At 52.0% G+C, this 26845-nt stretch overlaps 1 protein-coding gene across 1 annotated transcript; it reads left to right on the forward strand.

Moving 5' to 3' along the window:
- The first annotated feature begins 472 nt into the window (after positions 1-472).
- On the forward strand, positions 473-25068 carry Syt12 (synaptotagmin 12). The gene is made up of 8 exons (XM_074049929.1): positions 473-1341; positions 7371-7427; positions 12418-12611; positions 14997-15389; positions 17289-17504; positions 18124-18244; positions 19485-19618; positions 22122-25068. Exons 2-8 carry the CDS (start codon positions 7394-7396, stop codon positions 22290-22292), a joined length of 1263 nt encoding a protein of 420 aa, XP_073906030.1. The 5' UTR covers positions 473-1341; positions 7371-7393; the 3' UTR covers positions 22293-25068.
- Positions 25069-26845: the final 1777 nt, after the last annotated feature.

Raw genomic sequence — 26845 nt, forward strand, 5'->3', positions numbered from 1 at the left:
GAGGGTGACCCTGCAGCCCTCTCTGGCGGGGCTCCCTGAGGCCCTACCTTCTGGACCAAGGTTGTCAGCTCTGCACAAGGCTGGCACAGACCCAGACTCAGCCTCTGCTGGGAGGGCAGTGCCCACACGTTCTCATCTCCAGGGGCTCTGCGTGTAGACTACCCGCAGGATCCTCACCCCATCCCAAAGGCTCCCAGCTCCTCCCAGACACTTCTCCAGGTGTCTACCCAACCTGCTCTAATGAATACTGTGCCCAACACGTGGTGCCTTCCCCCACATACCCAGTCCCTCTTAATGCGTGCCCTGTCTTCCTGCCAGACTGCGCGGGCAGGGAGGGACCTGTGCCCTGTTCCCGGAAGATGGGAGATCGCCCACACCTGGCACTGTGCCAAGAGCCCTGGGAGGGCGTCATAAATCTCCTGAATGATTCATTCATTCCTCTGGGGGAGAACGCATGCCCCTAATCGGTGAAAAGGAAGGGCTGTGAAGTCATGCAGTCCTGGGTTCATGTTCTGACTCTGACCTTTGGCGCTGCGACCTTGGTCTCCTCTCTGAGTCTATTTCCTTATTTTATTTTTTTTTAATGGAGTGGCCACGACCGGATTAGGGTATTGTGGTGATTACATGAGATGATGTTGTAAGGGAGCAGCACCGATCTGGCCTACAGTAACAGTCCTGGGAAGAGATTATCCATTCGGAGAAGGGCTGCGCCCCCTGCGGGTGTGTTTTCTTTGGCTCCGGACACATGGGCAGTCCGTTTTACGGGTAAAGAAACTGAGGCCTAGAAAGGGAACAGAAGAACGCGGGGCGCAATAGGCCTGGACGAGAAACCAGGCCTTCTGATTCCACGTCCAGTGCTCCACCCGCCCCTCAGGGCGCACGTCCTGAGTGTGCACGTCCGCTCTCCACTGCACGGCCCCGAAGCACGGCCTGGGAGCGAGGGGTTGGGCTTGGCCTCGGCGCCCCCGGGACTCCGGGGCGCGCTTGGGGATCTCCAGCTCAGACAAGGACAGCGCCGCGCCGCTCCCCGGAGTGGAAAGAGCGCTCGGGGTTGTCACTTTAAATTAAAGAAGGAGCGGGCGGGCGAGCGCGAGGGAGCGCGCGGCGGGCTCCTGGGAGCGTGCCCGGACTGCGGCGCTGTTCCCGTCTGCGCCCGGCCCGGTGGAGCCCCCGACCCGCACCACGCTGCTCCGAGGCGGGCGCCGGGCGACACTGCAGGGCTGGCATTGCGGCCAGCAGCGGGGCTTGGCGCCGGTGCGTACGCGCTGCGGGAGGCCCGCCCGGAGCAGCGAGCCCGAGTCGGAGCCCGATTCGGATCCGAGGTCCCTCCGCGGAGCCGGGGTGAGTACGCCCTGGGTCCACCTCAGCGCGCGGCGGGGCTACGCGCCCTGCGACCGCACGCAGTTCCCCCTTCCCGCGCCCCGCACCCGGGGCCCCGCACTTGCACGCGAACGCCGGGCACAGCGCACGCCGGGCGCCCTTCCCCGGCCCAGCCGCTCCGCGCACTGCGCATCGCCCCGCGCCCGGACGCCGCCCCGCGGGTGCACACACGCGGATCGCCCCGCTGTTTACACGCCTCCCCTGCGTTCGCGCGGCACGCACACCCCTGACTTTCACACTCAGCGCCCTGCCTGTCCTCATTGCCCTCCCCGGGCTGCACACCCCCTCGGGCTCCCAGGTTAGCCCTCCCTCCCACTCCTGTCCCCAGATACCCCAGGGGTTCCTCGGACAAGAATGCTGGGTCTGCAAACACCCCATCTCGGGAGGCCTCGCGCTGTGTGTGGAGGGAGCCCTCAGCCTCAAAGGTGTAGATTTGGGCCGAACACGGGGGCGGGGTGTCGCGCCTGTGGGTGGAAGAGCCCTGAGGTGGCCATCCTTTTGAGTCCGGTGCTGTAAAGGGACCGTGTGCCCCCTCCTCAGTCAGTGAGGCCACCTCCTTGGCGAAGGGCCTGGGAAGCTTGCACTCCGGAATGTCAGCCCCTTCCCGGCAATCCGGTGACAGGTTTAAGAAACCGTCAGCAGAAGTCCTATTAGAAATAGGGAAACCGAGGCTGTGAAAGCTCAGGAGACCCACCCACGTTAACACCCTCAATCCAAAGGTCAAGGCAAGAACCCAAGCTCTCTCTCCCCCGAAATCCGAAACCGTTCCCAACCAGTTTAGGGGCTCCCAGCCTGGGTTCCAAACCTGAACTTTGCCTGCAAACAGCGATGGTGACTCTGGGCAAGTCACTTCCTGCACTCAGTTTTCTTATCAGGACAAGGGGCAGAGTAGCAGCCCCTCAGAGGGCTGACGACAACATGGATAAGTCTCTGGTACAGTGTAAGGCACATAGTAGGTGCCTGGTGTCAGCTGCCACCATCCTCAGCTAGTACTGAGGTTTCTGCGGGCTGTTTGGGGGATGGCGCCAGGATGTGGTTATCTCAAGAGAGTGCTGGGGAGGAGAGAGGCACTTGCAAAGGTTTTCAAACCTAAAGATCCTAAAGAAACTCACAGCCTGGAGGGCTGAGGCTCCCTGTACCCCTACTCTGTCCTCATTACCTGCTGGCTTCAGGGTGGGGGTATAGGGAGCCACACCTCACTGGTCATGTTGTTTGGACACCAAACAAAGAGATGGGGTAGAGTGGGTGCAGGGACACCAGACCTCTCTCCTCTGCCAAGGTATAAAATTCCTAGAAAGCCATCTCTCCGACCAGCCCAGGAGGGGGCCTCCACCATGGTCAGATTCCAGCAAAGTCAGGTGACTGCTCTTACCAATGACCCCAGCCCCACCAGCCCTGGTCAGGAGTCAGCATGGTGGCTGGGAGCCCAGGCCCAGATCCATTGCTCCTTGGCCCAGAGCCCAGTGTTGCTACCTACTCATGTGCTGAGGGCCCCAAGGCCTGAGTCCTCATCTGTAAAATGGGGAGCCAGTAATGCATTCAATCACCAGGTGTGTGGTTGCGTACCAGTGCTAAGCACTTAGTGGGTGTTTTGTCTACACGAACACTGCAGTAGGCAGGTATTGCTGGGTGAGGATCACTGATCTTCAGTTAGAACTGGGAGCTGTTTCCATGAGCAAGCATTGTAGAAGTGGGGCTGAAGGGAGGTTGGGTGGGGAGGGGATGTACTCGTTCCTGTGTCAGAAGTGATGGGGAAACTGGTCACTGGCTGCCCTGGCCTCCAATGTGTCTCCAATGTGTCTGTCATCCTTCTCCTAGCAGAATTCACAGCCCCTCTGGCAGACCTCCAGGCTGCTAGAGGGAGCCCACTGAAGTCACCTGGGGTGAGACAGAGGCAAGTGGTCTCAGGGACAGTGAGCAAAGTCATTAAGAAAGGGACTTGCTGCAGAACCAGACCTGGCACAGTCTCAGCTCCCCACACAATGACTGGGTGACCTTGGACCAATTCACTGCCCTTTTCTGGACCTCCCTCTCCTCCATGAAGTGTGGGGGAGGAAGTGACAGAATTTGCCCTGGAGGGATCTTGGGGTGTAGGAAAAACTTGACATGGGGGCTGCTAATGGAGCAGATGCTAGATGGGGTGGCAGACACCACCACTGCTCTCTGAGCTTCTCTGAGCCTCTTCTAGTTCATCCCAAGCCCAGCCTACCAGGCTCATGAACAGAGACACTTCCGTGGGCCAGGAGGTTCCCAAAGTGAATGGCAGGACAGGAAGGGCCAAGTTGGGCCAGGTCAGACCCAAGAGCAAATGTCTGCTTGTTGTGGGAGCACTGCTATTGGTGGGGGTGGGGGCGGGATGCAGACCTACTATACCTTAAAACACAACTTTTCAAGGAAACTGGAAAGTCCCTGCCACACACGCATGCACACCTTTCTTTGGTGGTGGTGCCAGGGATGGAATCCAGGACTCACGCATACCAGGCAAGTGCTCTATCACTGAAATCCATTTTTTAATGGGAAATTTCCCAATAAAAAAGTATAATTCACTTAACTTTAAACTAACAAAAGACATCTGCAGGCTGACAGTGCTGCACACACAATTCTGCTGCTCAGACTGGGGGTAGGACCCATCTGGGTCACAGTCAGGCCGATATCTACAGCAGGTAATATTTGCTAAGCTTCCCCACACTTACCTTCTCAGACCACCCTCTGGTACCCTCACAAGGAAGTCATGAGCCCTTTATACAGATGGGACACTTGGGTCAACTAGGGTGGGGAGCAGATCTGGGATTCAGAGCTTAGAACAGCTGATTACAAACCCAGGGCTCAGGCTGAGCCCCATGGGAGTTGCCACATCTGCCTGTTTCTCCTCCCTCCTCTGAGACAGATGTGTGCTGGCTCTGACTCTTCACAGCAAACCACAGATGGAGCCTCTGTCTGAGGGTGTGCCTAGCAATCATTCACACCTTTTCCGCAATCACAGCTCCCAGGGAAAGGGTGTTGTGATAAGGAGAGGGAGGAAAGTGGTGTTTGGGATTCTGGGGTCTGAGCTAGACCAGCCTTGTTGTGATGTGTCCGCCTGACAGCCAGAGGCCTGATACAGCCTGAGGTTCTGCCAGTACCATGCACACCACGCTGCTGGGTGTGCCTTTCCATGTGTGCCTCGCTGGCTAGCATACTGCTGGCATTGACTGACCCGACTTGGCCTCACTCTTGGGGAGCCAGCTTGTGCCAGATGCACAGGAAAGAATCCTGACAGCGTCATCGGATTCCCATCAAGGCCGAGGCAGGCTTGGCTGTGTGTCTCCCCTTGACATGGGGGCTGCTAATGGAGCAGGTGCTAGATGGGGTGGCAGATACCACCACTGCTCTCTGGGCTTCTCTGAGCTGTGTCCCCCTTCCTGGTGGAAGGGGATCGGGCCACCTGGAGCTTGTACACACCTGCAATTCTTAGGCAACTTTTTGGAAACCACATGTGGTAAGACCCAGTGGTTAGGAACTCAGAGCCAGACAGCTGGGGTTGAGCACTTATTAGTTATGTGGCCTGAGTAAATTAAATCCATGCCAGCACTCCTCTACAAGCTAACAGGATCGCAGTGCCTACCTTGTGGGGTTGGAATGAGGGTTAAATGAGGTCATAGACACACAGAGTGCTTAGAACAACTCTGGGTGCAGAAGAAGTGCTTGGTGAGGTTGGCTGTTATCATTATCTCAAGCTTAGGGCCTAGGGATGTGCTTCCACTCAAGTCAGGATGGTTTAGCACCGCCTCTCATCACCATGACAACACTCATCTCATCATGGGAGGGAGCAGCAGAGGAGAGCAAGGAACCAGAAGCCCTCTGTGCAAGCGTACCTGCCCTGCATCATGAGGCCATCTACCCTAAGGCTTATGGCACCCCTAAGTGTGCCAAAACAGAGCACCCAAAGTTCTTGACTCCAAAGCCACAGATTAGGAGAACCCCAAGATTCCTAAAAATGCCGAGGGACTCAGATTTATCCTCTAACTGGACTCTGGTCCCAAAGACAGCCTACATAAAGCTTAGCAAGGGTTGGAAACCAGTGAGCCATGGCCCCAGATCTTTACATACCTGAATGGCATGGACCTTTTTGTGAATATTTGCATTTAAAAATCAGGAGGCCAAGCGTGGTGATGCACACCTGTGGTCCCAGGCACTCAAGAGGCTGAGTTAGAATGATCACTTGAGTCCAGGAGTTGAAGGCCAGCCTAAGCAACATAGTGAAACTCTGGTCTTAAAAATGAATGAATTAGGTCAGGCGGCAGTGGCTCATATCTGTAATCCCAGCTACTCAGGAGGTAGAGATCAGGGAGGATTGCAGTTCAAAGCCAGCCCTGGGCAAATAGTTTGAGAGACCCCCATCTTGAAAAAAGCCTTCACAAAAAGGGCTGGTGGAGTGGCCCAAGGTGTAGGTCCTGAGTAAAACCCCATACTGAAAAAAAAATTGTTTTAAAAAAAAAATCAGAAAACTACACATAAACAACAACAAAAACCTAGTATTTGGCTTTTCTTTAAAGAGTTGGAAGATCCAGTATGCCAGGCTGGCATTCCCCACCCTCCCTTGCCTGCAGGCTCACAGAGGTGTCAGCACCTCTGATCTGCAAGGAAACCAGAGGTGGCAGGGGGATGGAGGAGGGTAATCCTGGCCTCTGTGCCAGGAGACTGTCCCAGTCTCCTTTTTCCAGAACTCTCCCCACATAACCACTTAGAACACATTCCTGAGCCAGAGTTACTTCTTAGCAACAATAATAAAACAGTGAGCAGCCCTGGGCTCAGGTAATGGCTTGGATGAGCTCCCAGACCTCTCTAGAATAGTTTAGGCCTCAGTGATTCATAAAACCTGGGAGTAGAGGGTACGGCAGGGAAGAAACCCTCCCGAGCAAGGAAAGGCCTAAGAACAGAATATTGCAGAAATGTGTGCAGCGTTTTCTTTCTGATTTAAACGGGAGCACCAGAGGTGAGGCTCCTGAACTAGGAGCGGCCCTCCTGAGCAGCCAGGACTTGCTGCCCGGCAGCCTGCTGGTGTTCAGGTGGAGATGAGGTCTGGTTGCCAGGTCTAGCAAACAAATATAGGATGCTCAGGAACACTGAAGTTTCAGATAGAGCATGGATATGTTTTGAACATAAGTATGTGCCATTCTTATTTGGGACACACACTAAAAGTTAATCTGAAATTCCAGGGCCACTTGCCATCCTGTGCTTTTTCTGGCAGCTCTGAAGTGAGTTCTGAAAGTGCTTAAAAAGAGGTATGGCTGGACGCCTGTAATCCTAGCTACTTGGGAGGCTGAGATTGGGAGGATGGCAGTTGTAGGCCAGCCCAGGCAAATACTTGAGACTCCATCTTCAAAATAACTGCAGCAAGATGGACTAGAGGTATGGCTCAAGCTATAGGGTACTTGCTTTGAAAGTGTGAAGCCCTGAGTTCAAACTCCAGTACCACTTCAAAAAAAAAAAAAAAAAAAGAGGTATAAACATTTTTCTCTTTTCTTTTTTGAGACTGTCCCACTATGTAGGTAGCCCAGGATGGCATCAAACTCCCTATGTAACACAAGCTGGTCTCAAACTTAAGATCCTCCTGCTTCAGCCCCTGACACTGGGATGTGCCACCATGCTGGGCTTTAAGTGCCATTTTAAAAAAATATCACTAAAAAATAAAATTAAAAGCCCATCTTTGAAGCAGGGTATGGTAGCACACAGCTGTAATCCCAGCCCTTGGAGGCTGAGGCAGGAAGATCTTGAGTTTGAGGCCAACCTGTGCTATATAAGGAGTTTAAGGACAGCCTGGGCTACTAGTGACACCCTATCTCAAAAACAATAATAATAAAAATTTAAAATACCCCCTTTTGGCAGAGGTCCTCTCACAGCCGAGTGTGAACTTGTGTGACAAGCATACTGGTGCCATGGAGGCAGAACATAAGGTCAGGGCTGGTGGCCCTCTGAGCCCTTACCACTGACTGTCTTCTCCCTTCTAGTCCCAGCCGCTGCAGGGGGCATCATGGCCGTGGATGTGGCAGAATATCACCTGAGCGGTGAGTCCCCCTGGCAAGCTCCTCCAATGATCAAACCTGGGGCCACCTCACGGGATCCTCCACCAGGCCTGGGGTGGGAGGTGTCAATGGGACATTAAAAAAAAAAACCCTGCTTTACTACTGGTAGGAACAGTCACTGACTTGCCCAAGGTCAACAGCCTTGGGGACACCACGCTGGAATGCGTCTGAGGTCTCATCTTTCCATTCCAGGCAGGGCCTCCAGGCAGAGAAGCAACTCCCTCTGTGTGACTTGAGGGATCCCCAAGAGACCCTTGACCCATTGATGAGCCTGTGGCATGGAATCCACTCACCTGGGGCCTGTCCTGGAGGCTGTCATGCAGCCAAGTGAAAGGGAACCCTGGAAGGTCAATGTTAGATCCATGGAACATGTGACTCAGATGACCCAGCATGGTGACTGGGATGCAGGCTTTATCCTTCACCTATGCCTCTGTGGCATGCAGCCAGAAGTTGGCATCAAGACCAGGCAGCCTCTTGTTGGCCCTGCCTCATTCATAGAAGTGAGCCTCATCGAGGGAAGGGACGATGACAAAATAACATGATCAAGACATGATCTCAGGTCTTCCAATCCCAGACCAGAGCTCAGAGCCCTCGAGCATACCAGCTCCTACCCTAATGCTGACCCCACTGGCCCAGGGCTGAGCTATAGGATGTACCAGGAACCACTTTAGCCAACCCCCAGCCAGTGGGCCTCGCTTTCCATCTGCAGACCCCCAGGTCTTGGGGCAAGTGATGAAACCTGAGCCTGCTCTGCATGGCCTTCGGTTCTAGGTAGAGGTTACCAGCCAGTGCAGGGCTGAAACCAGACTATCTGACAGCAAACCTCTCCTTTGTCCCTCAGCTTCCTCATCTCAAATGGGGACAATAATAGAACCTACCTCACAGGATTGTTCCTAGGACTCAAAGGGTCAGGACATGTGAAGAGCTTAACCAAGGTCTGGCAGGTAGTAAGTAGTAAGTGTGTTGTAAGAGGAGCTATTATTATTATTGTTCCTCCTTGTCCTCGCCCTGTCCCCATCTCTTCATTTCTGGCCTTAGCTTAGGCCTCATTTCCTTTGGGAATTCTTCCCATATTGCCCCAGGCTGGCACTCCATAAAGTCAATCAATAAATGATTATTCATTGTTTCACACCACCTTCTTGGGCTTTTCCTGTCTTGCCCCTGGCCCTGCTTCCCTAGTCTGCTGGCTCTGTTGCCCCCTCCCCATGCCCACCGCCTGCCCAGAAGAACCTTGGGCCTCTCTTCCTGCGCTCTGGCCAGCCCCCTGCTGCTGCCCAGCCTGCTGTGGCAGCATGCGTGTCACTCTCCAGGTGGCCACCTGCTTTCCCATCCATCCAGTGTTCATAGACTCCAAGCACATTCCAGAACCTTGTCATGGCTGGGCCTGGGACCCTCCCTAGATCTCTTGGTTGTGGTTTTCCTTAGCTCACAAATGACAGTCCCTCAGCAGAAGTGAGGAGTAGCTAGGCTGGCTCACAGTCCCCTCAACCTTATTACCCAATCCTTCCATTTTTTTTCCCTGGTTGGACCGGCTCTTGTCCCTATCCTTGTATGATTTTTACATCAAAACCATGTGGTTATGTCATGTTGGAAGTTCTTTTTTTTCTCTTAACAATGCTGGAAAGGTTTCCTGCATTGCCACAGACCCAGCCTAATGACTTCAGTTGTCATTCTCAAAGGCCAGTGACACTCCCTCCTGTGACAGCATCCCTGGCCCCCACTCACTGGGCCCCTTGGTGGGACCTTCAGGCTGTTTTCAGATCTCTGCTGTTATAAATAAGCCTCAGTGACTCACAGGAGACATAAAACTTGTTGGGATTTTTTTTTTTTTCCCCTTAGAATACATTTGCTGGGTGGGACAGGGGGATGGGAAATGTTTTCGCCATCCCATCCATTTTCCAGAAGAGGAGATGGAAGCCCAGAGAGGCTGGTGATGTGCCTGGGAGCCAGGGTACCTGTCTCACCTGTGTGGCCTTGAGTTTAGGAACAGATGTGCCTGGTGGCCTCTGCCAGCCTGAGTTTTCCTCTTCTGGAAGTGGAAGATGCTCTGTGCTGAAAGAAATGTCAGACTGAAGGCTGGGCTCTGTCCGCCTGCACTGGGAGCGTGTGGGTTCTGGCCACGGGTCCTGCACAAAGACCGCCATGCCATGTGATTCCTACCCCTGCGGCCTGCAGGGCCCATCCAGTCCCTAGTGCCCCGCTCTGTGCCTCCCACTAGGGATTGTGCTCAGAGCCTTTCCTACCTCTTCCATTCTGCCCACTTCAACTGCCAGCTCTTGTTGCCATGGCTGGCACACTTCTTATTCCTCCTCACATCTCAGTTTATGCATTCCTCCTTCAGGAAGCCTTCCTGGGTTACTTCCCGCATGACTCCTAGCACCTTGTTCTATTTATTTGCCTACCTTACCCCACCCTCAAGATTATGAGTACATAAGGACAGTGACTGGGCCTGGGCCCGACTCACCCAGCCCTGGTTGCCCATGCCCACAAGGTGCTGGCATACAGTAGGTGCTCAATGAATGTTCAATGATTAGTCTCCATCCTGAAAAGCCCCCTCTCCTCCTTACTGCTAGGGAGTGGAGCCATGTTGAGGCCAGGTCCGGGTTACTCCTGCTCACTCTGGAGTCTGGTTGCCAGAATAAGAATCCCAGCACCAGCCCTTCCCTGTCCTGTGACCTTGGGCAAGTTCTTTAGCCTTTCCATGACTCAGTTTCCCCACTTGAGTTTAAAGGCAGTACTGGAAATGGTTTAAAGAATTGTCTTTGGCAGCAGTTTGACCTGCCAAACAAATCCCAGTGTCTCATTGGCTTCCTGTGCAGCAGGACCAGGTTTCAAGCAGAGACCTACCAGACCTCTCTGTACATGTGGACCTGCCTCAGGCCATGCACTCTGCTCAGTGAGGACTCACCAGACACGGTTGAGGGAGCAGATTGCTCTGACTAGGGGACAATGAGGCACAGACAGGGAAAGCTGTGCCCTCGTCACTAGAGAAAAGGCACCTAAGCATTGTCCCAGGCCCTGCCCAGCCTGCCACCACCTTCTACTTCAGCTGAGTTGATTTGCAAGTTTGGGGTAAGAGAGGAAAAATTCAGGCTGGTGGAGTGGCTCAAATGGTAAGAGTGTCTGCATAGCAAGTGTGAGGCCCTGAGTTCAAACCCCAGTGCCATCAAAAAAGAAAAAAATATATATGTTTGGAAAATTAGTACCTACTGTACTGTTCACCACTTGAAGTACATAATACATTGTTTTCAGTGTATTGTGCAATCAGTGGCACAATGAATTTTTAGAATATTTTCATCATCCCAAAAAAGAAACGCTTTGCCCTCAACCATCCCTGCTTGCTGATTCTAGAACATTCCTTCCAGGCCCCCCATGGATGCCAAAATCCCTTCTATGAAGCAGTGTAGTATTTGTATATGGCCTGTGTACTTGAAGCCCTCTCTGGATGACTTGTAATACTTAATGTATTGTAAATCCATTTAAATAGTTGTCCTGTTTTGTTTAGAGAATAATGACAAGAAAAAAGAAGTCTGTACAGATTCAGTACAGACACAACCATCACAGGCCTAATTACATAGTAGACAAGCCAGGATTGGTTGAATCCACAAACACAGAACCCACAGGCACAGAGGGCTGACTGTAAATAGAATTACACAGTAGACTGGCCTTGCTCACTCGGAATGATGTTCTCAAGGTTCATCCGGGTTATGATGGATTCCTTCTTGTTGCTAAATAACCTTCCATGGTCTGAACAGATGTGCTGGATTTTTTTTAGCCATTCTTCAGTTGATGGACGTTGGGTTGTTCTGAGGCACACATAGGCTAAAGGCCCAAATAGGATCGTTTTCTTTTTCTACAAAGCTCCTTCCTCTTCTCCCAGATTCTGACAGACTGCTTTGATGATCTGAAGCAGGAAGTCCCCAGAAGGATGTGAGGTCAAAAACCCACAAAGGCAAAAACATCCCTTTTTGTTTGAATCCTAAGAAATAGCCAACCATTTTTGTTCACGGCTCTTCATCTTCTCTGGCCAAGTGTCTTCCTCCAATAAAAAAATGTATGTTTTCACAGAAGAAGAGGTAGAAACAGAAATCTCAAGAAACTGTGTCTTGCCAGGCGCTGATGGCTCAAGCCTATAATCCTAGCTACTTGGGAGGCTGAGATCAGGAGGATCACAGGTCTAGGCCAGCTGCGGCAAAAAGTCCAAGAGACCTTGTCTCAAAAAAAAAAAAACCAAAACTGGGCATGGTGGTGCATGCCTGTCGTCCCAGCTACTGAGAGAAGCATAAAATTCTTATAGTCCAGGATTATGGGTCCAGGCCAGCCTAGGCAAAAAACAAGAGCTCATCTCCAAAATAACCAGATCAAAGAGGGCTGGAGGGATGACTCAAGCCTTAGAGTGCCTGCCTGGAAATCATAAAGCCCTGAGTTCAAACTCCAATACCATTACAAATAGTTTTCTCAAGATAATTGTACTTTTGTTTACAGGTTAAGAGAAAAATCTGTTCCCCTAAACTGTCACACTATTCATAATTTTAAAACATATTATTAAATAAGGTACAAGTTTTCTTAAAATACAAAACAAAAAACAGTACTGCCAAAAGGGGAAAAAAAGGGTGTGTCTCATTGCACACTGGATCCCCAGCACCCGGCACTCAGGCTTGCACATAATGGGTACTCAATAGAAATCTGTTCAGGAGCCAGGCACTGGTGGCTCACGCCTGTAATCCTAGCTACTCAGGAGGCAGAGATCAGGAGGATCTTGGTTCAAAGCCAGCCCAGGCAAACAGTTTGCAACACCCTATCTCAAAAAACCCCATCACAAAAATGGGCTGGTGGAGTGGCTCAAGGTGTAGGCCCTGAGTTCAAACCCTAGTGCCACAAAAAAAAAAAATCTGCTTCCTGGTGGGGGGCATCTGGTGGAGGGTCTGGGACCACCATAACCCACTAATGAGAGGTTGCCCTTGCCTTGCAGTCATCAAGAGCCCCCCGGGCTGGGAGGTGGGTGTCTATGCAGCAGGGGCCTTGGCACTGCTCGGAATTGCAGCTGTGAGTCTGTGGAAGCTATGGACATCGGGGAACTTCCCCAGCCCCTCCCCATTCCCAAATTATGACTACAGGTACCTGCAGCAGAAGTACGGCGAGTCCTACACGGAGGACAGGCCAAAGGTGAGAGGGACTCTTGCCCCTGCGTGTACACACCAGAGCACACCTCCCCACCCCCAGCACTGCCATCCATTCTCAAGACCAGCTTCTAGTAGTACCCTCCCATCCCTTTTCTGGCTACTGTCTTCCTGCACATCCAGACCTCCCTTGGTCCCCTGCACATCCTCAACTCCCAGCCCAGTGTTAGGGAGTCAATGAATGAATGAATACTTTCAGTTTTTAAAAGTACTGTGTGATGCTGGGCGCCACTGGCTCACGCCTGTAATCCTGGCTACTCAGAAGGCAGGGATCAGGAGGATTGAGGTTCAAAGCCAGGCCCAGGCAAATAGTTCTTGAAACCCTATCTCAAAAATACCCAACACAAAAAAGAGCTGGTAGAGTGGCTCAAGTGGTACAGTGCCTGCCTAGCAAACGCGTGAAGCCCTGAGTTCAAACCCCAGTATCACCAAAAAAAAAAAAAAAAAAGTATTGTGTGAAAAATACCAATAAAAAGAAAAACATTACCCCAAATGCTACCACCCAGCTGTTAACTATTATTAAGCTAACAATTTTATACATTTCTTCCCAATTTGTTTCATGTTTACAGTGCTGGTGACTGAACCCAGGGCCTCATACTTGCTAGGCAGTCGCTCTACCACTTCAGCCACGCTCCCAGCCCTCTTGTTTTTATTTTGGTTTTCAGATAGGGTCTCTATACCTTTGCCCAGGCTAGCTTTGAACTCTTGATCCTCTTGCCTCCCCCTCCCAAATAGCTGGGATTATAGTCGTATATCGCCATGCCTGGTTTCTTGCCAATATTTTTAATTGACTCTCTCCCCCCACAGTCTTTTTCCATGCATAGTTTTTATACAATGGGGATGATGTCTATATAGGATTTTATACCCTGCTCTTTTCATCTCATTTATAGCTGAAGTATTTTCCTCTACAGTTGAACAGCGTCATAAACGTCATTTTAATGGCTGCATTAGAGTCTGTTGTGTGAATGCACCATGATTTACTAAATTCCATTATAAATAGTGCAGTGGGTGTTTTGTATGTAAAACTTTAGGAGGATTTGGTACCAAATTTAGATAGATGCCCAGATGCAGAATTACTGAGTCAGAGGAACAAACTTTTTTTTTTGCCAGTGCTGGGATTTGAACTCAGGGCGTCACACTTGGGGTATAAACATTTTTAAGGCTTTCAGTATATTTTGCTGAATGTTTCATCATTTAATACTTGGTAGAGAATTTTCAATGTCATCTGAAGCACAGAGGAGAGTACCTCATGCACTCTCATTTTGGATGCCCCGGGTACCACTTCACACTCTTGTTGAAGAGAGTCAAAATTGACATAACTTTTCCAAACAGTGTTTTGACAACACATGTCAAAAGCCACCAAAAGGACTGTCTTCTGGGCCAAGATTTTCAGAAAACAATTTGATGCCTCATTATATGTCTTGTGAGAAAATAGAAGCAATGTAACTGTCCAAGAGGAGAATAATAAAATAAATTATGATCACTTGCTCTCTGAAAATTGGGAAGCTGCGAGGGGTGTGGCTTAACCAGGTGGTAGAGCGCCTGGTTAGCAAGGCCCTCATTTCAAAGCCTAGTACCACCAAAAGGAAATTAAGGAGTTGTTAGACATTGTAGGAGTGTAGACATGGGAGATGCTTGTGCTATGAAGGCTTTTACTTTCTCAAGGCCTCAGATTAATTTAAAGCCAATAAAATTTCAAAACTGAGGGCATGGCTCAAGTGGTAGAGTGCCTGCCTTACAAGCAGGAGGTTCTCAGTTCACAGAAACTAAATAAAGAAACAAAATAAAATTTCAAACATTTGGAGGAGTGTCACCCAACATGAAGACTTTCTTGTGTTGGTGAGTGTTTTTAAATCTTCTTTTGAGGCTGCTCCATCATCTATTTTTTTTTTTCCTGTGGTACTGGGGTTTGAACTCAGAGCCTACACCTTGAGACACTCCACCAGCCCTTTATGTAAAGGGCTTTTTCAAGATAGGGTCTCCTGGAACTATTTGCCCAGGCTGGCTTCGAACCACGATCCTCCTGATCTCTGCCTCCTGAGTAAGCAAGGATTACAGAGTGAGCCACCAGCGCTCATCTGCTTTTCCTTTTGTTAACATCACTGCGTTTGACATCTTTATATATGGAATTCTGTCTCCATAAGTAAGCATGTTGAGAAAAAGCTTTCTTACATTCTGGTTTGGGGAAGAAAACTAAGTGACACGAAATAACATTCACCAAGGATCTCTTAGCTAAGGGATGCACTGGTTTTGTGAAAGCAGGATTTGGAGGTCCCTTAAATGAATGGGGCTTACCACATCTCCTTGCTGTCACCTAAGGTTGTGCCTGTGACCCTTGTGATGCTCCCCTGTCCCTTATGCTCTCCTGCAGAGAGTGCCTCCCTGGAATGCCCAGCGGGTCAGCGCTCAGGGACCATCCAGCCGCAAAGGCAGCCTCAGCATCGAGGATACCTTTGAGAGCATCAGTGATCTGGGTCCCCTGGAGCTGATGGGCCGGGAGCTGGACCTGGCCCCCTATGGGACTCTCCGCAAGTCCCAGTCAGCTGACTCCCTGAACTCAGTCTCCTCCGTGAGCAACACTTTTGGGCAGGACTTCACACTGGGCCAGGTGGAAGTGAGCATGGACTATGACACCAGCTCCCACACCCTCCACGTGGCCGTGCTGCAGGGCAAGGACCTCCTGGAGCGGGAGGAGGCCAGCTTCGAGTCCTGCTTCATGCGCATCAGCCTGCTGCCGGATGAACAAATCATGGGCATTTCCCGGGTAAGTGGGGCTGGGGGAGGGCAGAGGGGTGCTCTGGGCTACCTAGAGCCCTTCTAGGAGGGCCACTCTCCTCCAGGATCCCAGGAGGGTGCTAGAGAGATCCAGAACTGAAGATGCTGTCCTGTGCACAGAACCGGCTCTCTGAGGCCTCTAACCGAGGGCACCCACTGTGCACAGTCCTCAGCAGGCTGGCAAGGGTCCAGACCTGAGCCTCTAAGATGAGTCAGGTCAACACACAGTGACCTCTGACCAGAGTGGGAGGAGCCTGAGGTCCTGTGGGACCAGGTGCCTTCTGACTCCTCCAAGAGCCGGTCACTTTTGTCACACTGAACATTGGTTGACTAGGCCTCAGCAGTAGACACTGTCACCCCTCTCCCACTCCAATCTGTCCCCATTATCCTGGGACAGTCTAGAACTGACCACCAGCCCTGTGTACATGAGGCACTGGGGGAGGGTGACCCAACTTCCTGCTGGCAGTCCAGTGGGTAGTTAGGAGTCTGATTGGAGCCTGACTGCCTGAGTTCAAATCCCAGTCCCACCACATCTTAGCAGTGTGATCTTGGGTAAGTCACTTAAGCAGTCAGTGATTCATTTTCTCCTCCTCTCAAATGAACATCATAATTACTGAGAAAGGGATGGGTTGATACATGTAAAGTCCTTAGCTTGATCCTTGATAGGTGCTCAGCACTGGTGCCTGATCCATGCTGCTCCTGGCCTGGGCCGCCTGGAGGACCCTGGGTAATTTAGGACATGCCCCTTGAGGAGGGTCATTGCAGGCAGCAATACCACAGCTTGACCTACACTGAGAATCTGCTACAAAGAGCCTAACACGTCCATGATTCTCTCATTCTCCCCCAAAGGCCAACAGGATGGACAGTGAGGGCATCTTGCAGATGATGGTGGGAGCTGGAGCCCCTAAGGGCAAGGGACAGCTAAGAGATAAGTATGGCCAAGAGAAGGAGAGATGGGGCCAGAGATCACATAGAGCCTTAATGCCAAGGTCAGGAGGCCAGAAGGTAGACTTTGCCCCATGGGTCAAGGAGGCCCAGATAAATCTCAAAACTGGATTGTGTGGGCAATATGGCTCTGGGGTCACTGCAGGAAGAGAACCAGGCAGTGACTAAAGACTAAGGTCATGGTGGCCGGAGGCGCTGGAGGATTTTCCTGGAATGGCAGGCTTTGTAGGATCGTAACCCAGCCAGTCCCATCGAGCAGGTGGCTGCCTCCAGGCTGAGTGGCCCCCAAGCTTGAGAGAAGGTGCCAGGAATGAGCACTCCTCTCTAAATATCGCTATGCAGTGACTCAGGCAGCCCCCACGGAAGGGGGAGCAGTGCCATGAGTGCACCTCCCCAGGGGCTGCCCACGGCTTCCTGGGTGGAAGCCAACAGTACCCACTGGGCAGGGCTGAGCTTGGAAACGGAGCTTGCCACACTCCACCCATCTGTCTGTCTGTCCACCCATCCATCCATCCATCCATCCTACAGCAGTCAGCCTGCCTCTGCTAGAGGCTGGGATATCAGTGGCTACTGATTCCAAAAACAACTACCCTGCCCACCTGGCCCAGCGCATGGCTGGAAATGGAGTTTACAGCATCAAGAGGGTTTTATGGCGCCATGGACCCTGAGGACAGGTATGCATTGGTGTTACGTGGTGGAAACGCTGAAGACCAAGCCACTAGATTGGCCACCACTGAGGAAAGGACATTAGGACTTTTAAATCTTCAAGGTTGAGCCACCAAAAGAAGGGTCAGCATTAAGACTGTGAGGACAAAAGAGCTAGGATCTGACCCAGGTCCCTGAAATCCCCTCCTAACCCTTTCCTTACTGCAGCCTCTCTGGCCCTGGGCTGCTTCCTTTTCCTCAGCTTTGGGGCTCCCTCCTCGGTCCCTTTTCTCTGCAGATCCAGCGGAACGCCTACTCCATCTTCTTCGATGAGAAGTTCTCCATCCCCTTGGATCCTACAGCCCTGGAGGAGAAGAGCCTGCGGTTCTCCGTGTTCGGCATCAATGAGGATGAGCAGAATGTCAGCACGGGGGTGGTGGAGCTGAAGCTGTCTGTGCTTGACCTCACACTGCAGCCCTTCAGTGGCTGGCTCTACTTACAGGACCAGAACAAGGTAAGCCTCACCTGGGTTGGCTTGCCACAAACGCACACACTCACGCTTCCTAGGAAGGACCCCACCATCCTCTGCCACAGCCCGAAGTCTGACATCATTAGATGAGCAGAGAAGGGGGACCAAGCCACACTGCAGCAATAGCAAAAACCCCTGCCTCTGTTTACAGCTGTCCTGCACCCTTAGCACCAACCCTTCAGAGGCTCCATTCCTACAAGCCTCTTTTAGGGATGCACAGCTCTGGCCCTAAAATGTCAAGCAGAAGCTTACTTTTAAGTTTAAGAATGCCAGGGGCCAGGTGCCAGTGGCTCATGCCTGTAATCCTAGCTTCTCAGGAGGTAAAAATCAGGAGGATCGAAGTTCAAAGCCAGCCCAGGTAAATAGTTCATAAGACCTTATCTCGAAAAAACAAAAAATCACAAAAAGGGACTGGTGGAGTGGCTCAAGGTGTAGGGATTGAGTTCAAACCCCAGCGCACACACACACACACACACACACACACACACACACACACACACGCCAGGGAACGTTATTGCTGTTTTTAAAGCAAATGCTGTAACTACTCAGACCTCTCTGCACTACTCTGGGGCAGAAGCCCTCTGAGCCACACCTGTTCCCCCAGGCCGCCGACACAGTAGGGGAGATCCTGTTGTCCCTCAGCTACCTGCCTACGGCTGAGCGTCTCACCGTGGTTGTGGTGAAGGCCAAGAATCTCATCTGGACCAACGACAAGACCACAGCGGGTAAGGCCTGCCCCAGTTCCTCCACGTGGCTCAGAGGAAGTAGTGGCCCAAGCCACTGTGCTGCGGGCACCTGGAGGCATTAGCAGGTGTGGGGCACAGAGCCAGGGCCAGGGCCCTGCAGCTTTGGCCAAGCTCAGGAGTTGGTCAGGATGGAAAGGTTAATCCAACTGGGGAAACATGGAAACCCTGGAGGGTGACAGGGAGCCTGGGAGGACAGCGTGGTGGGGGAGGGGCAGAGCAACTGGTCAGAGAGATGGAGGCCAAGTGACAGGGGAGAATGATAGGATCTTAGAGCAGGTTGCAGCAGTGGGCACTGGGCAAGGAACCAAGGTCAGCACCTGCTTCTTGTAACTGGAGCTGGGAACTGGGGGCATTGCTCAAGTAGTAGAGTGCCTGCCTAGCAAGCACAAAGACCTGAGTCCAAACCCAGGTGCCACCAAAAAACAAAGAAACAAAAACAACAACTAGAGTTCTTGATGGAAGCCCTGTCCCCAGAGAAGACAGCAACTCAGACTTCAAATGGGGACCAGAGCTACCAGTTTGGGGTAGGTGCCAGGCAGGACCTGATGCCCCAGCTCAGCAGGCACCTCCAGCCCCTCACAATGCAGGGACCCATGGAAACAGCTGTAATGGTAGCCACAAATAAAGGACTGGAAGAACCCTAGCCTTGGGGGGCTTTGGACCAGACAGGCATAGCAAAAGTGCCCAGCAAACAGACAATAGCTGACAGCCAGATGGCAACTTGGTATTTCAGAGCTGCACACAGCTCATTAGTCAGGCTCTGCTGCACCAGCACCCAGTGACTCAGGGTTGACATTTGAGCTCAGGCCACTAATAGAACGGGAAGTGGTAGGTCTGTCCAGTCACCTGGAGCATTTTGTGAGGGGAACATTATTGTTGTTATTGTGGTCGGGCCTCAGGCTGCCTGAGTCTAGAGCCCAGCCCTCTCCTGACTTGCCATGTGAACTTCAGTTTTCTCATCTGTAAAATGGGATTTAAAATTATACAGAGCTGGGTATGGTGGTACATTTCTATGGCCTACCTACTCCAGGGAGGCAGGAGGATCCTTTGAGCCCAGGACCAGCCTAGGCAACATAGCAAGGCCCCGTCTCCAAATAAGCAAATAAATAAATGAAATAATAAAGACTCAGTAGCAGGCTGTTGGGGACTTGGAGCCAGGGGAAAGGGCTGTGCCAAACGCAACTGGCTCTGGCCCTCACACCACCCCACCTGCCCACAGATCCCTTTGTCAAGGTGTACCTGCTGCAGGATGGGAGGAAGATGAGCAAAAAGAAGACAGCTGTGAAGAAGGATGACCCCAACCCAGTGTTCAACGAAGCCATGATCTTCTCGGTGCCGGCCATTGTGCTTCAGGTGAGGGGGAGGCTGGGTCACTCCCCGGGCTCTGGGGCCACTGCAACCCTCTGGCTCTGCTCTCGGGTCTCCTGCAAGTGGTAATGATTCGCCTCAAGCCATCACCCATCTAGCCAAGCATTTATTGAGCACCCACTGGGTGCTAAGGACATGGGCACTGCTTTCTTGGTGCATATAAAGGACAGGCAGAGCTGGGCATGGTGGAACATGCCTGTAACCCCAGTTATTCAGGAGGCAGAGGTAGAAGAATCACAATTTTGAGGTGAGCCTGGACAAAGTTAGTAATACCCTGTATTAAGAGCAAAATACAGCCAGGTGCCAGAGGCTCATGCCTGTAATCCTAGCTACTTGGGAGGCAGAGATCAGGAGGATCACAGCTCAAAGTCAGTCTGAGCAAATAATTCACAAGACCTTATCTTGAAAATACCCAAAACAAAGTAGGGTTGGCAGAGTGGCTCAAGTGGTGGAGCAGCTGCCTAATAAGCATAAGGCCCTGAGTTCAAACCTTAGTACCACCAAAAATGTATAGATAGATAGATATCACACACACACGCACATGCAGCCAGGTGCTGGTAGCTCACACCTGTAATCCTACTTGGAATGCTGAGATCAGGAGGATCGAGATTTAAGACCAGAATACCAGCCTGGACAAATAGTTTGAGAGACCACCCACCCCCCCAATCTCCAAAATAACCAGAGCAAAATGGACTGGGGGTGTGGTTCAAGCAGTAGAGCGTCTACTTTACAAGCACAAAGCCATGAGTTCAAACCTCAGTCCTACCAAAAAAAACCAAAAACTGGGAGCATGGTTCAAGTGGTAGACTTCTTGCCTATCATTAGAGAGACCCTGGGTTCCATCTCCAGTAAAGAGAAAAAAAAAAAAAAATGACTTGGGAGGTAGTGATCAGGAGGATTGTGGTTCAAGGCCAGCCCAGGCAAAAAGTTAGCAAGATCCCACCTCAGCAAATAAGCTGGGTAGGAATGTTCTTGCCTGTAATCCCCGCCACATGGGAGGCCATCCCCCACAAAAAAACATAGGATCCTATCTGAAATGTAACTAATAACCAACCACAATCACAAAATGGCTGGTGGGGATGCACTCAAGTGGTAGAGCCCCTGCCTAGCAAGTGCAAGGCCCAGAGTTCAAGCCCCAGTACTGCCAAAACAGCAGGTGGAGACAGGCAGTAAAGTCTCCAGACAATGTTAATCCATTAAAAGCACTCCAGAATTCAGCAGTTGGAGGTGGGGGGTTTCCTGCAGGAGGGAACAGGTCTGGGGGAAGACAGTTCCCAGTGCAGGCACCTGCCAAGCCTGGAGATGAGCCGGAATAGACCAAAGGCTCAGAGTTTCAGCCCTGAATATCCTCAACTTCTACTGCCAGGTCCTGCTTTGCCTTCCCATGGCTTCTAGAGGGCCATGTGTCCCAGGAAGGCTCCTTTCAGCAGGGATATCACAGCCCACAGGTGGGGGACTACAGAGGATACAGCTTGGGCCACCCTAATTACATACCTTAGGGGATGAGGGGTCTCACCACCTCTTCGCATTGTCTCCTTCATTCTTAGGCACTCTTTTTTTTATTTTGGTACTGGGTTTGAACTCAGAGCCTACACCTTGAACTGCTCTACCAGCCCATTTCTTGTGTTGAGTTTTTTCAAGATAGGGTCTCACGAACTTTCTCCAGTCTGGCTTGATCTCTGCCTCCTGAGTAACTAGGATTACAGGTGTCAGCCACCAGCACCTGGCCTTTTCGGTACTCTTGACAGTGAGAAAGTCCTTTGTGCCTTGGCCTAAAAGCTGCCCTCAGCCAGGCGCTGGTGACTCACGCCTGTAATCCTAGCTACTCAGGAGGCAGAGATCAGAAGATCATTTCAAAACCAGCCCAGGCAAATAGCTTGGGAGACCCTATCTCAAAAATACCTAACATAAAAAGGGCTGGTGGAGCAGCTCAAGGTGTAGGCCCTGAGTTCTTAGGCCAGGCCGCAGGGGAGGAGGGCAGGAGAGCAGTGGGGCTGGGTGTAGCTTCACAGCTTTGAACTCCAGTGTGTTCTCACCCTTCCTCAGCTGTGAGCCCCATGATGATGATGTTAGTGATAACGGGAGACCCTGTGGTGCTCTGATGGTGGGCAGGTACCATGAGGCACATTTAACTCATTTTGTCCCTGGAACAGCCAATGAGGTCTACCAGCAACAGTCTGTTTATAGATGGAGAAACAGGTAGCAAGAACCAAAGTCCCTGCCCAAGGGCACGCTGTAAGGAAGTGGTAAGGCCAGTGGCCTGGTGCTGCCACTGTTTGAAAATTAGGCAGCTCTTGGTCACATCCTTGCCTGTCATTTTTTTGCCAGGTGACCTGGGACAAGTCTCCTTACTTCCCAGATCAGAGAGGAGGGTTCAGAAGCTGCACTGGTACCCCACAGGGCCTGGTGTTTATAGAAGGGGACCCAGGAGCTGAGGAGGACTTCTGGCTGCTCCTGGTCTCCAGCACCCATGTCATTTCTTCCTCAGGACCTGTCTCTCCGAGTGACAGTGGCTGAGAGCAGCAGCGATGGTCGTGGGGACGTGGGCCATGTCATCATCGGGCCATCAGCCAGTGGCATGGGCACCACACACTGGAACCAGATGCTGGCCACACTGCGCAGGCCTGTGTCCATGTGGCACCCTGTCCGGCGAAACTAGCAGGCAGGACAGGCCAGGTGGGCAGCAGAGCCACTGGGCCTGGCGCAGATACAGCTCCATCCAATGCCCTCTCTGTCGCCCAGCTGGAGCCGTGAATGCTGGGGCTCCCCAGTAGAGTCCCCATCAGCCATCTTGGATCTTCTTTCCAGACTGCAGTAGAGGAACTGGCGTGGTTCTGCATCCAGGGACCGAGGGTTTTCTGCTGAGGACCAGCTATGGCTGGGCCAGGACCCAGGGAGGGCAGCAGACCCTGGCCACTTGTGTACCATCTCAAGATCCTCATGGAATCTGTGTCCTGGCCTGTAGAGGGACTTGGGCTCTCAGAACTGGTCAGCTCCCACCACCCCACTACTACTGGGAAGCTGGCTGCCAAGTTGGGCTACACCCTGAAAGCCAGCAAGTCTTAGGGACTGACCACTGTGCTGTGCCCTGGCAGCAGTAATATGGACCAGACACAGTCCTCAGGACACCAGAAAGTCAGGGTCCCCTGCTCCAGGTGATCTGCCCAGTGCTTAGTGACAGCCAGCCATACAGACTCGGGGAGGGATGCTGGGGAACCAGGGAAGATCCTGTAGAAAAGGAAGGAGCTGTGCTTTGAGGAACGGGGAAGGAGTGAGCGTCCCAGGTAGAGGGCACAGTGAAGCAGTGGCAGGGACATAAGCTTTCCCACCACAAACTCAATCATCAGTCCCCTGCAGTGGGGACAGGAGCCTCTCTCTGGGGAAGAGAAAAGACCAAGAGACTAGGCAGAAGCTGCAAGCCGTCAGGTGGCTCATACCTGGAATCCTAACTATTCCAGAGGCAGAGATCAGGGGGATGGCGGTTCAAAGCCAGCCCCAGACAAATAGTTCTTGAGACCCCGTCTTGAAAATACCCAACACAAAACAGGGCTGGCAGAGTGGTTCATGTGGTAGAGCACCTGCCTTGCAAGTGTGAGTCCCTGAGTTCAATTCCCTGTACCACCAAAAAAAGAAAGAAGCTTCAGGCTCCATGGAGGCTTGAGTTTTGCTTTACGAAGTCCCCAGAGACCCTGTGCTCAGACCAAGCAAGTCAGCATATCTCCACCGGTTTCCTGGTGTCCCTCCAGGCCAGGCCCTGTTGGGAAGAGAGGTGCCTCAAGTAGGCCTGGTTCCCACCCTCAGGACACTGGGCGCCCTAGATTAAATTCCCTAAAGTGTGGCCTCAGGGATGTCTAGCCTTAGTCTGATGGCCAGGGGGAGGCCTGGAGGAGGAAAGGCACCCCAGGGGTTCCTGTCTAAGAACAAAGGAGCTAGGCTGAATGCCTCCACCTGAGTCAGTCTTTGGCTTCCAAGCCACCCCAGTTGGAGTGAAAGTGTCACACCCCTCCAGGTGTCGCAGATGCGGAGGTGGTTCCCATCCCACAAAGGCAGTCTCAGAAAAGAGCTTCACCCAGGAGGGAAGGTGCACCTGTGAGTTTAAAAGAGATGGTAGGGGTGGTACAGCAGCAGCGTCTGTTCTGCAGGGCCACCCACAGGTGAGAGGGGGGACTCAGCTGACTGTGCTGGTCCTTGGCTCTGGACTCAGGTCCAATCTTTTATCACCAGTGATATGGAGGGTGGAGTGGCTAGAACAGAGACCAGAGGGGTTACGGGACTGGAGGCCACAACCAGGACTCCTCCTAAGGTCAAGCTGCCCACCCTGTGGTCAGCACCAAGAGGTCAGCACAGGGCCAGAGGACATGTGAGCCTTTGCAGCCTGGAGGCCGCAGACTTTTTAACACAGTGGCTTTGCAGGGCAGGTCACATCCTCCCCAATTCTCTGCCCCCTTGTCCCTTCTAACTGCATGAAGTGTTGACTGTGTACCCAGGATGACCATGGTGGGGACTAGGAATGCTGACTGAGAGGATTCTAGAACCAAAATAAAGCTGGGGCAGGAAGGGGGCTTCCAGGGATTCCTGCTCGGCCCTGAGTCACCTTCATCTCTTCTCCAGGAACCAGGATCTTGGGACTCATGGGAGTTATTTCGAGCCCTCCTTCTCCACTGCTGGGGGCCCAGGAGGACCTGAAGCTCCTACCTAACTGGGGAAACCATCACAAGGCCTAATATTATCAGACAGCATGGGAAGCTCTAAAGAGGGACCACTGAGCCAGGCCTTGCAGGGAGGGTGGTGACAGGGAAATCAAGGAAGGCTTCCTGGTGGTGACGCTTAGCTGTCTTCAGGACCAAAAGGATCATGTTAGATGGGTAAGATAGGAAAAGCATTCCTGACAGAGAGAACACATATGCAAGGGCAGGAAGGGGCAAAAGTTGAGCAATTTCTCCACCTTGCTAGAGTATAGGACCAAGTGAGAAGAAGGGATCTAGAGGGGAGGTTGGAAGGGGATAAGCGCCTTGCACAGTGAGTGAGTGCTGATGCCCAACCTGGCATCCCCTTTTCACAGAGGTTCAGCCAGGCACCAGTGGCTCACGTGTGTAATCCGCTACTTGGGAGGATCAGGAGGATCACAGTTTGAGGCCACTCAAACAAATAGTTCGAGAGACTCTATCTCCACAATAACCAGAGCAGTCTGGCATTCATTGGTGGCTCACATCTATAATCCTAGCTACTCAGGAGGCAGAGATCAGGAGAATCGCAGTTCAAAGCCAACTCTGGGCGAATAGTTCATGAGACCCTATCTTGAAAAAAAAAAAAAAATCACAAAAAGGGGCTGGCAGAGTGGCTTAAAGTGTAAGAGCACCTGCCTTGTAATCAGGAGGCTCTGAGTTCAAACTCCAGTGCCACTAAAAATAAATAAATAAATAACCAGAGCAAAATAGGCTCGAGCCCTAAGTTAAAACCCCAGTCCCATCAAAAAATAAAAATAAAAACAAAAACTCAGAGAGTTAGGTAACCAGCTCAAGATCACATAGCCAGAAAATCACAGAGCTGGGATCCAAGTTCAGACTGTATGGCTCAAGAGCCCATGCTTGACCACTAAGCAATAACATTCCTTTCCCTAACCCCTCTGGATTCCTGCATGCTCTGGTTTCCCCCATCCTGCCCTTCTCCAGGAGATCACAAGCTAGGTGTGAATTCCCAGCAGCCCCCAGTAGGCCTGCCCACCGAGCTCTGTGAAGGCCAGGCTGATAAAGGAAATAGACAGACAGTAGGGTGGAGACCAGGGAAGGCTTCTGGGAGGGGGTGGAAGCCAGAGCTCTGGATTGTACACACAGAAGGGAGAGGCACTCCAAGCTGCCTGAGCAAAGCTTTCCCACGTGAGGAGACACAGCAGGGTTGAGGCGCACGGACTGGGGGATAGCTTATGGGGACTTCCAGCGTCCCAGATGAGGCAGAAGGTCCTTGTCCCACTGACTGTGGGGAACCTTGGAGGAGTTCTGAGCAGGAGCAGGTCTGAGGGAGGGTGGAAGTGACTCTAAGCTTTAGAGATGACATGTCAGCAAGCATTGTTCCTGGTTGGTAAGGGACAGGCAGTGTAGGCAGGAGGCCTCTGAGCTACCTTAAGGTTTAGGGTTCATTCGACAAGACTCAAATGGAGGTGCTTTCCTGGAGAGGAGGCTGCAAGAAGCCACTTTCCTACCTGCTCTCTCATAACCCTCTCGTCCTGTCTCCATCCCTTCACTGGTCCCTCCCGAGGCTCCCATTTCCTCTACCCTTTCCTCTCCCCTGCTCCTCTAGCCCCAGGCTTGCCTTCAGGGTCCCAGGCCCCCTCCTGGAGCCCACCCAAGAAGATGGGTGTGGAGGCTGGCATTGCCTGGGCCTGGCCTGCATGTGGAAAAGCAAGATGGGCCACTTTGGCATCCACCAAGGACAATACCTCTTAACCTCTCTTCCTCACTGCTCTGTGCCCCCCACCTGGAACACTGGTTTCACTTACCAGCCAAGGGACCTTGGGCAAATTATCTGGGGTCTGTTTCCCCATTTGTCAAAGGAGCATAAGAATTGTACATATTTTGGGCTCGCAGAGTGACTCAGGCAGTAAAAGCACCTTCCTAGCAAGCATGCAGCCCTAAATTCAAACCCCAGTACCCTCTGCCCCCCCCCCCAAAAAAAGGAGTGCTTCAAGAATTGCACTCTATCCAGGGCCTGTGTGCCCTGTCAAGGCATACCAAGGAACAGGACCACAACTTTGATGTTCTGTCCCCTGCAATGCACTGTCCATTCAGCCATCCACAAATACCCCACACCCTAAGTTAGGACACACCCCCCCACCCCGCAGAGCAGGCAGTCCCAGTGATGACCATGCAGAGAGCAGAGAGGCCACACGGGGATGGCAAAAAAAATCAACCCAGACAGCCTGGAACTTCTGTCCTCAGGGGAAGGTGGGAATGGGGTGTCAGAAAATGGAGCAGAGGGGCCTGGCTAGGAGGTCAGCCCTTGGAGCAGGAAGGGGCACTTTTCAGAATCCCCACTCAGGTCGTGTGTTGTATGCATTCATCCTTAAGCATTCGTTCCTTCATTCACTTGTTTCTTTTGAGACAGCCCATCTTCTCTTCCCTCCCTCCTTCCCTTCATTTTTCCTTCCCTCTCTTCCTCCCTCCCTTCCTTCTTTCCTTCTTTCATTCCTGTGTCCTTTTCCTTCCTTTCCCATGT

The sequence above is a fragment of the Castor canadensis genome, chromosome 1 (genome assembly GCF_047511655.1).
Source record: "Castor canadensis chromosome 1, mCasCan1.hap1v2, whole genome shotgun sequence".
Lineage (NCBI taxonomy): Eukaryota > Metazoa > Chordata > Mammalia > Rodentia > Castoridae > Castor > Castor canadensis.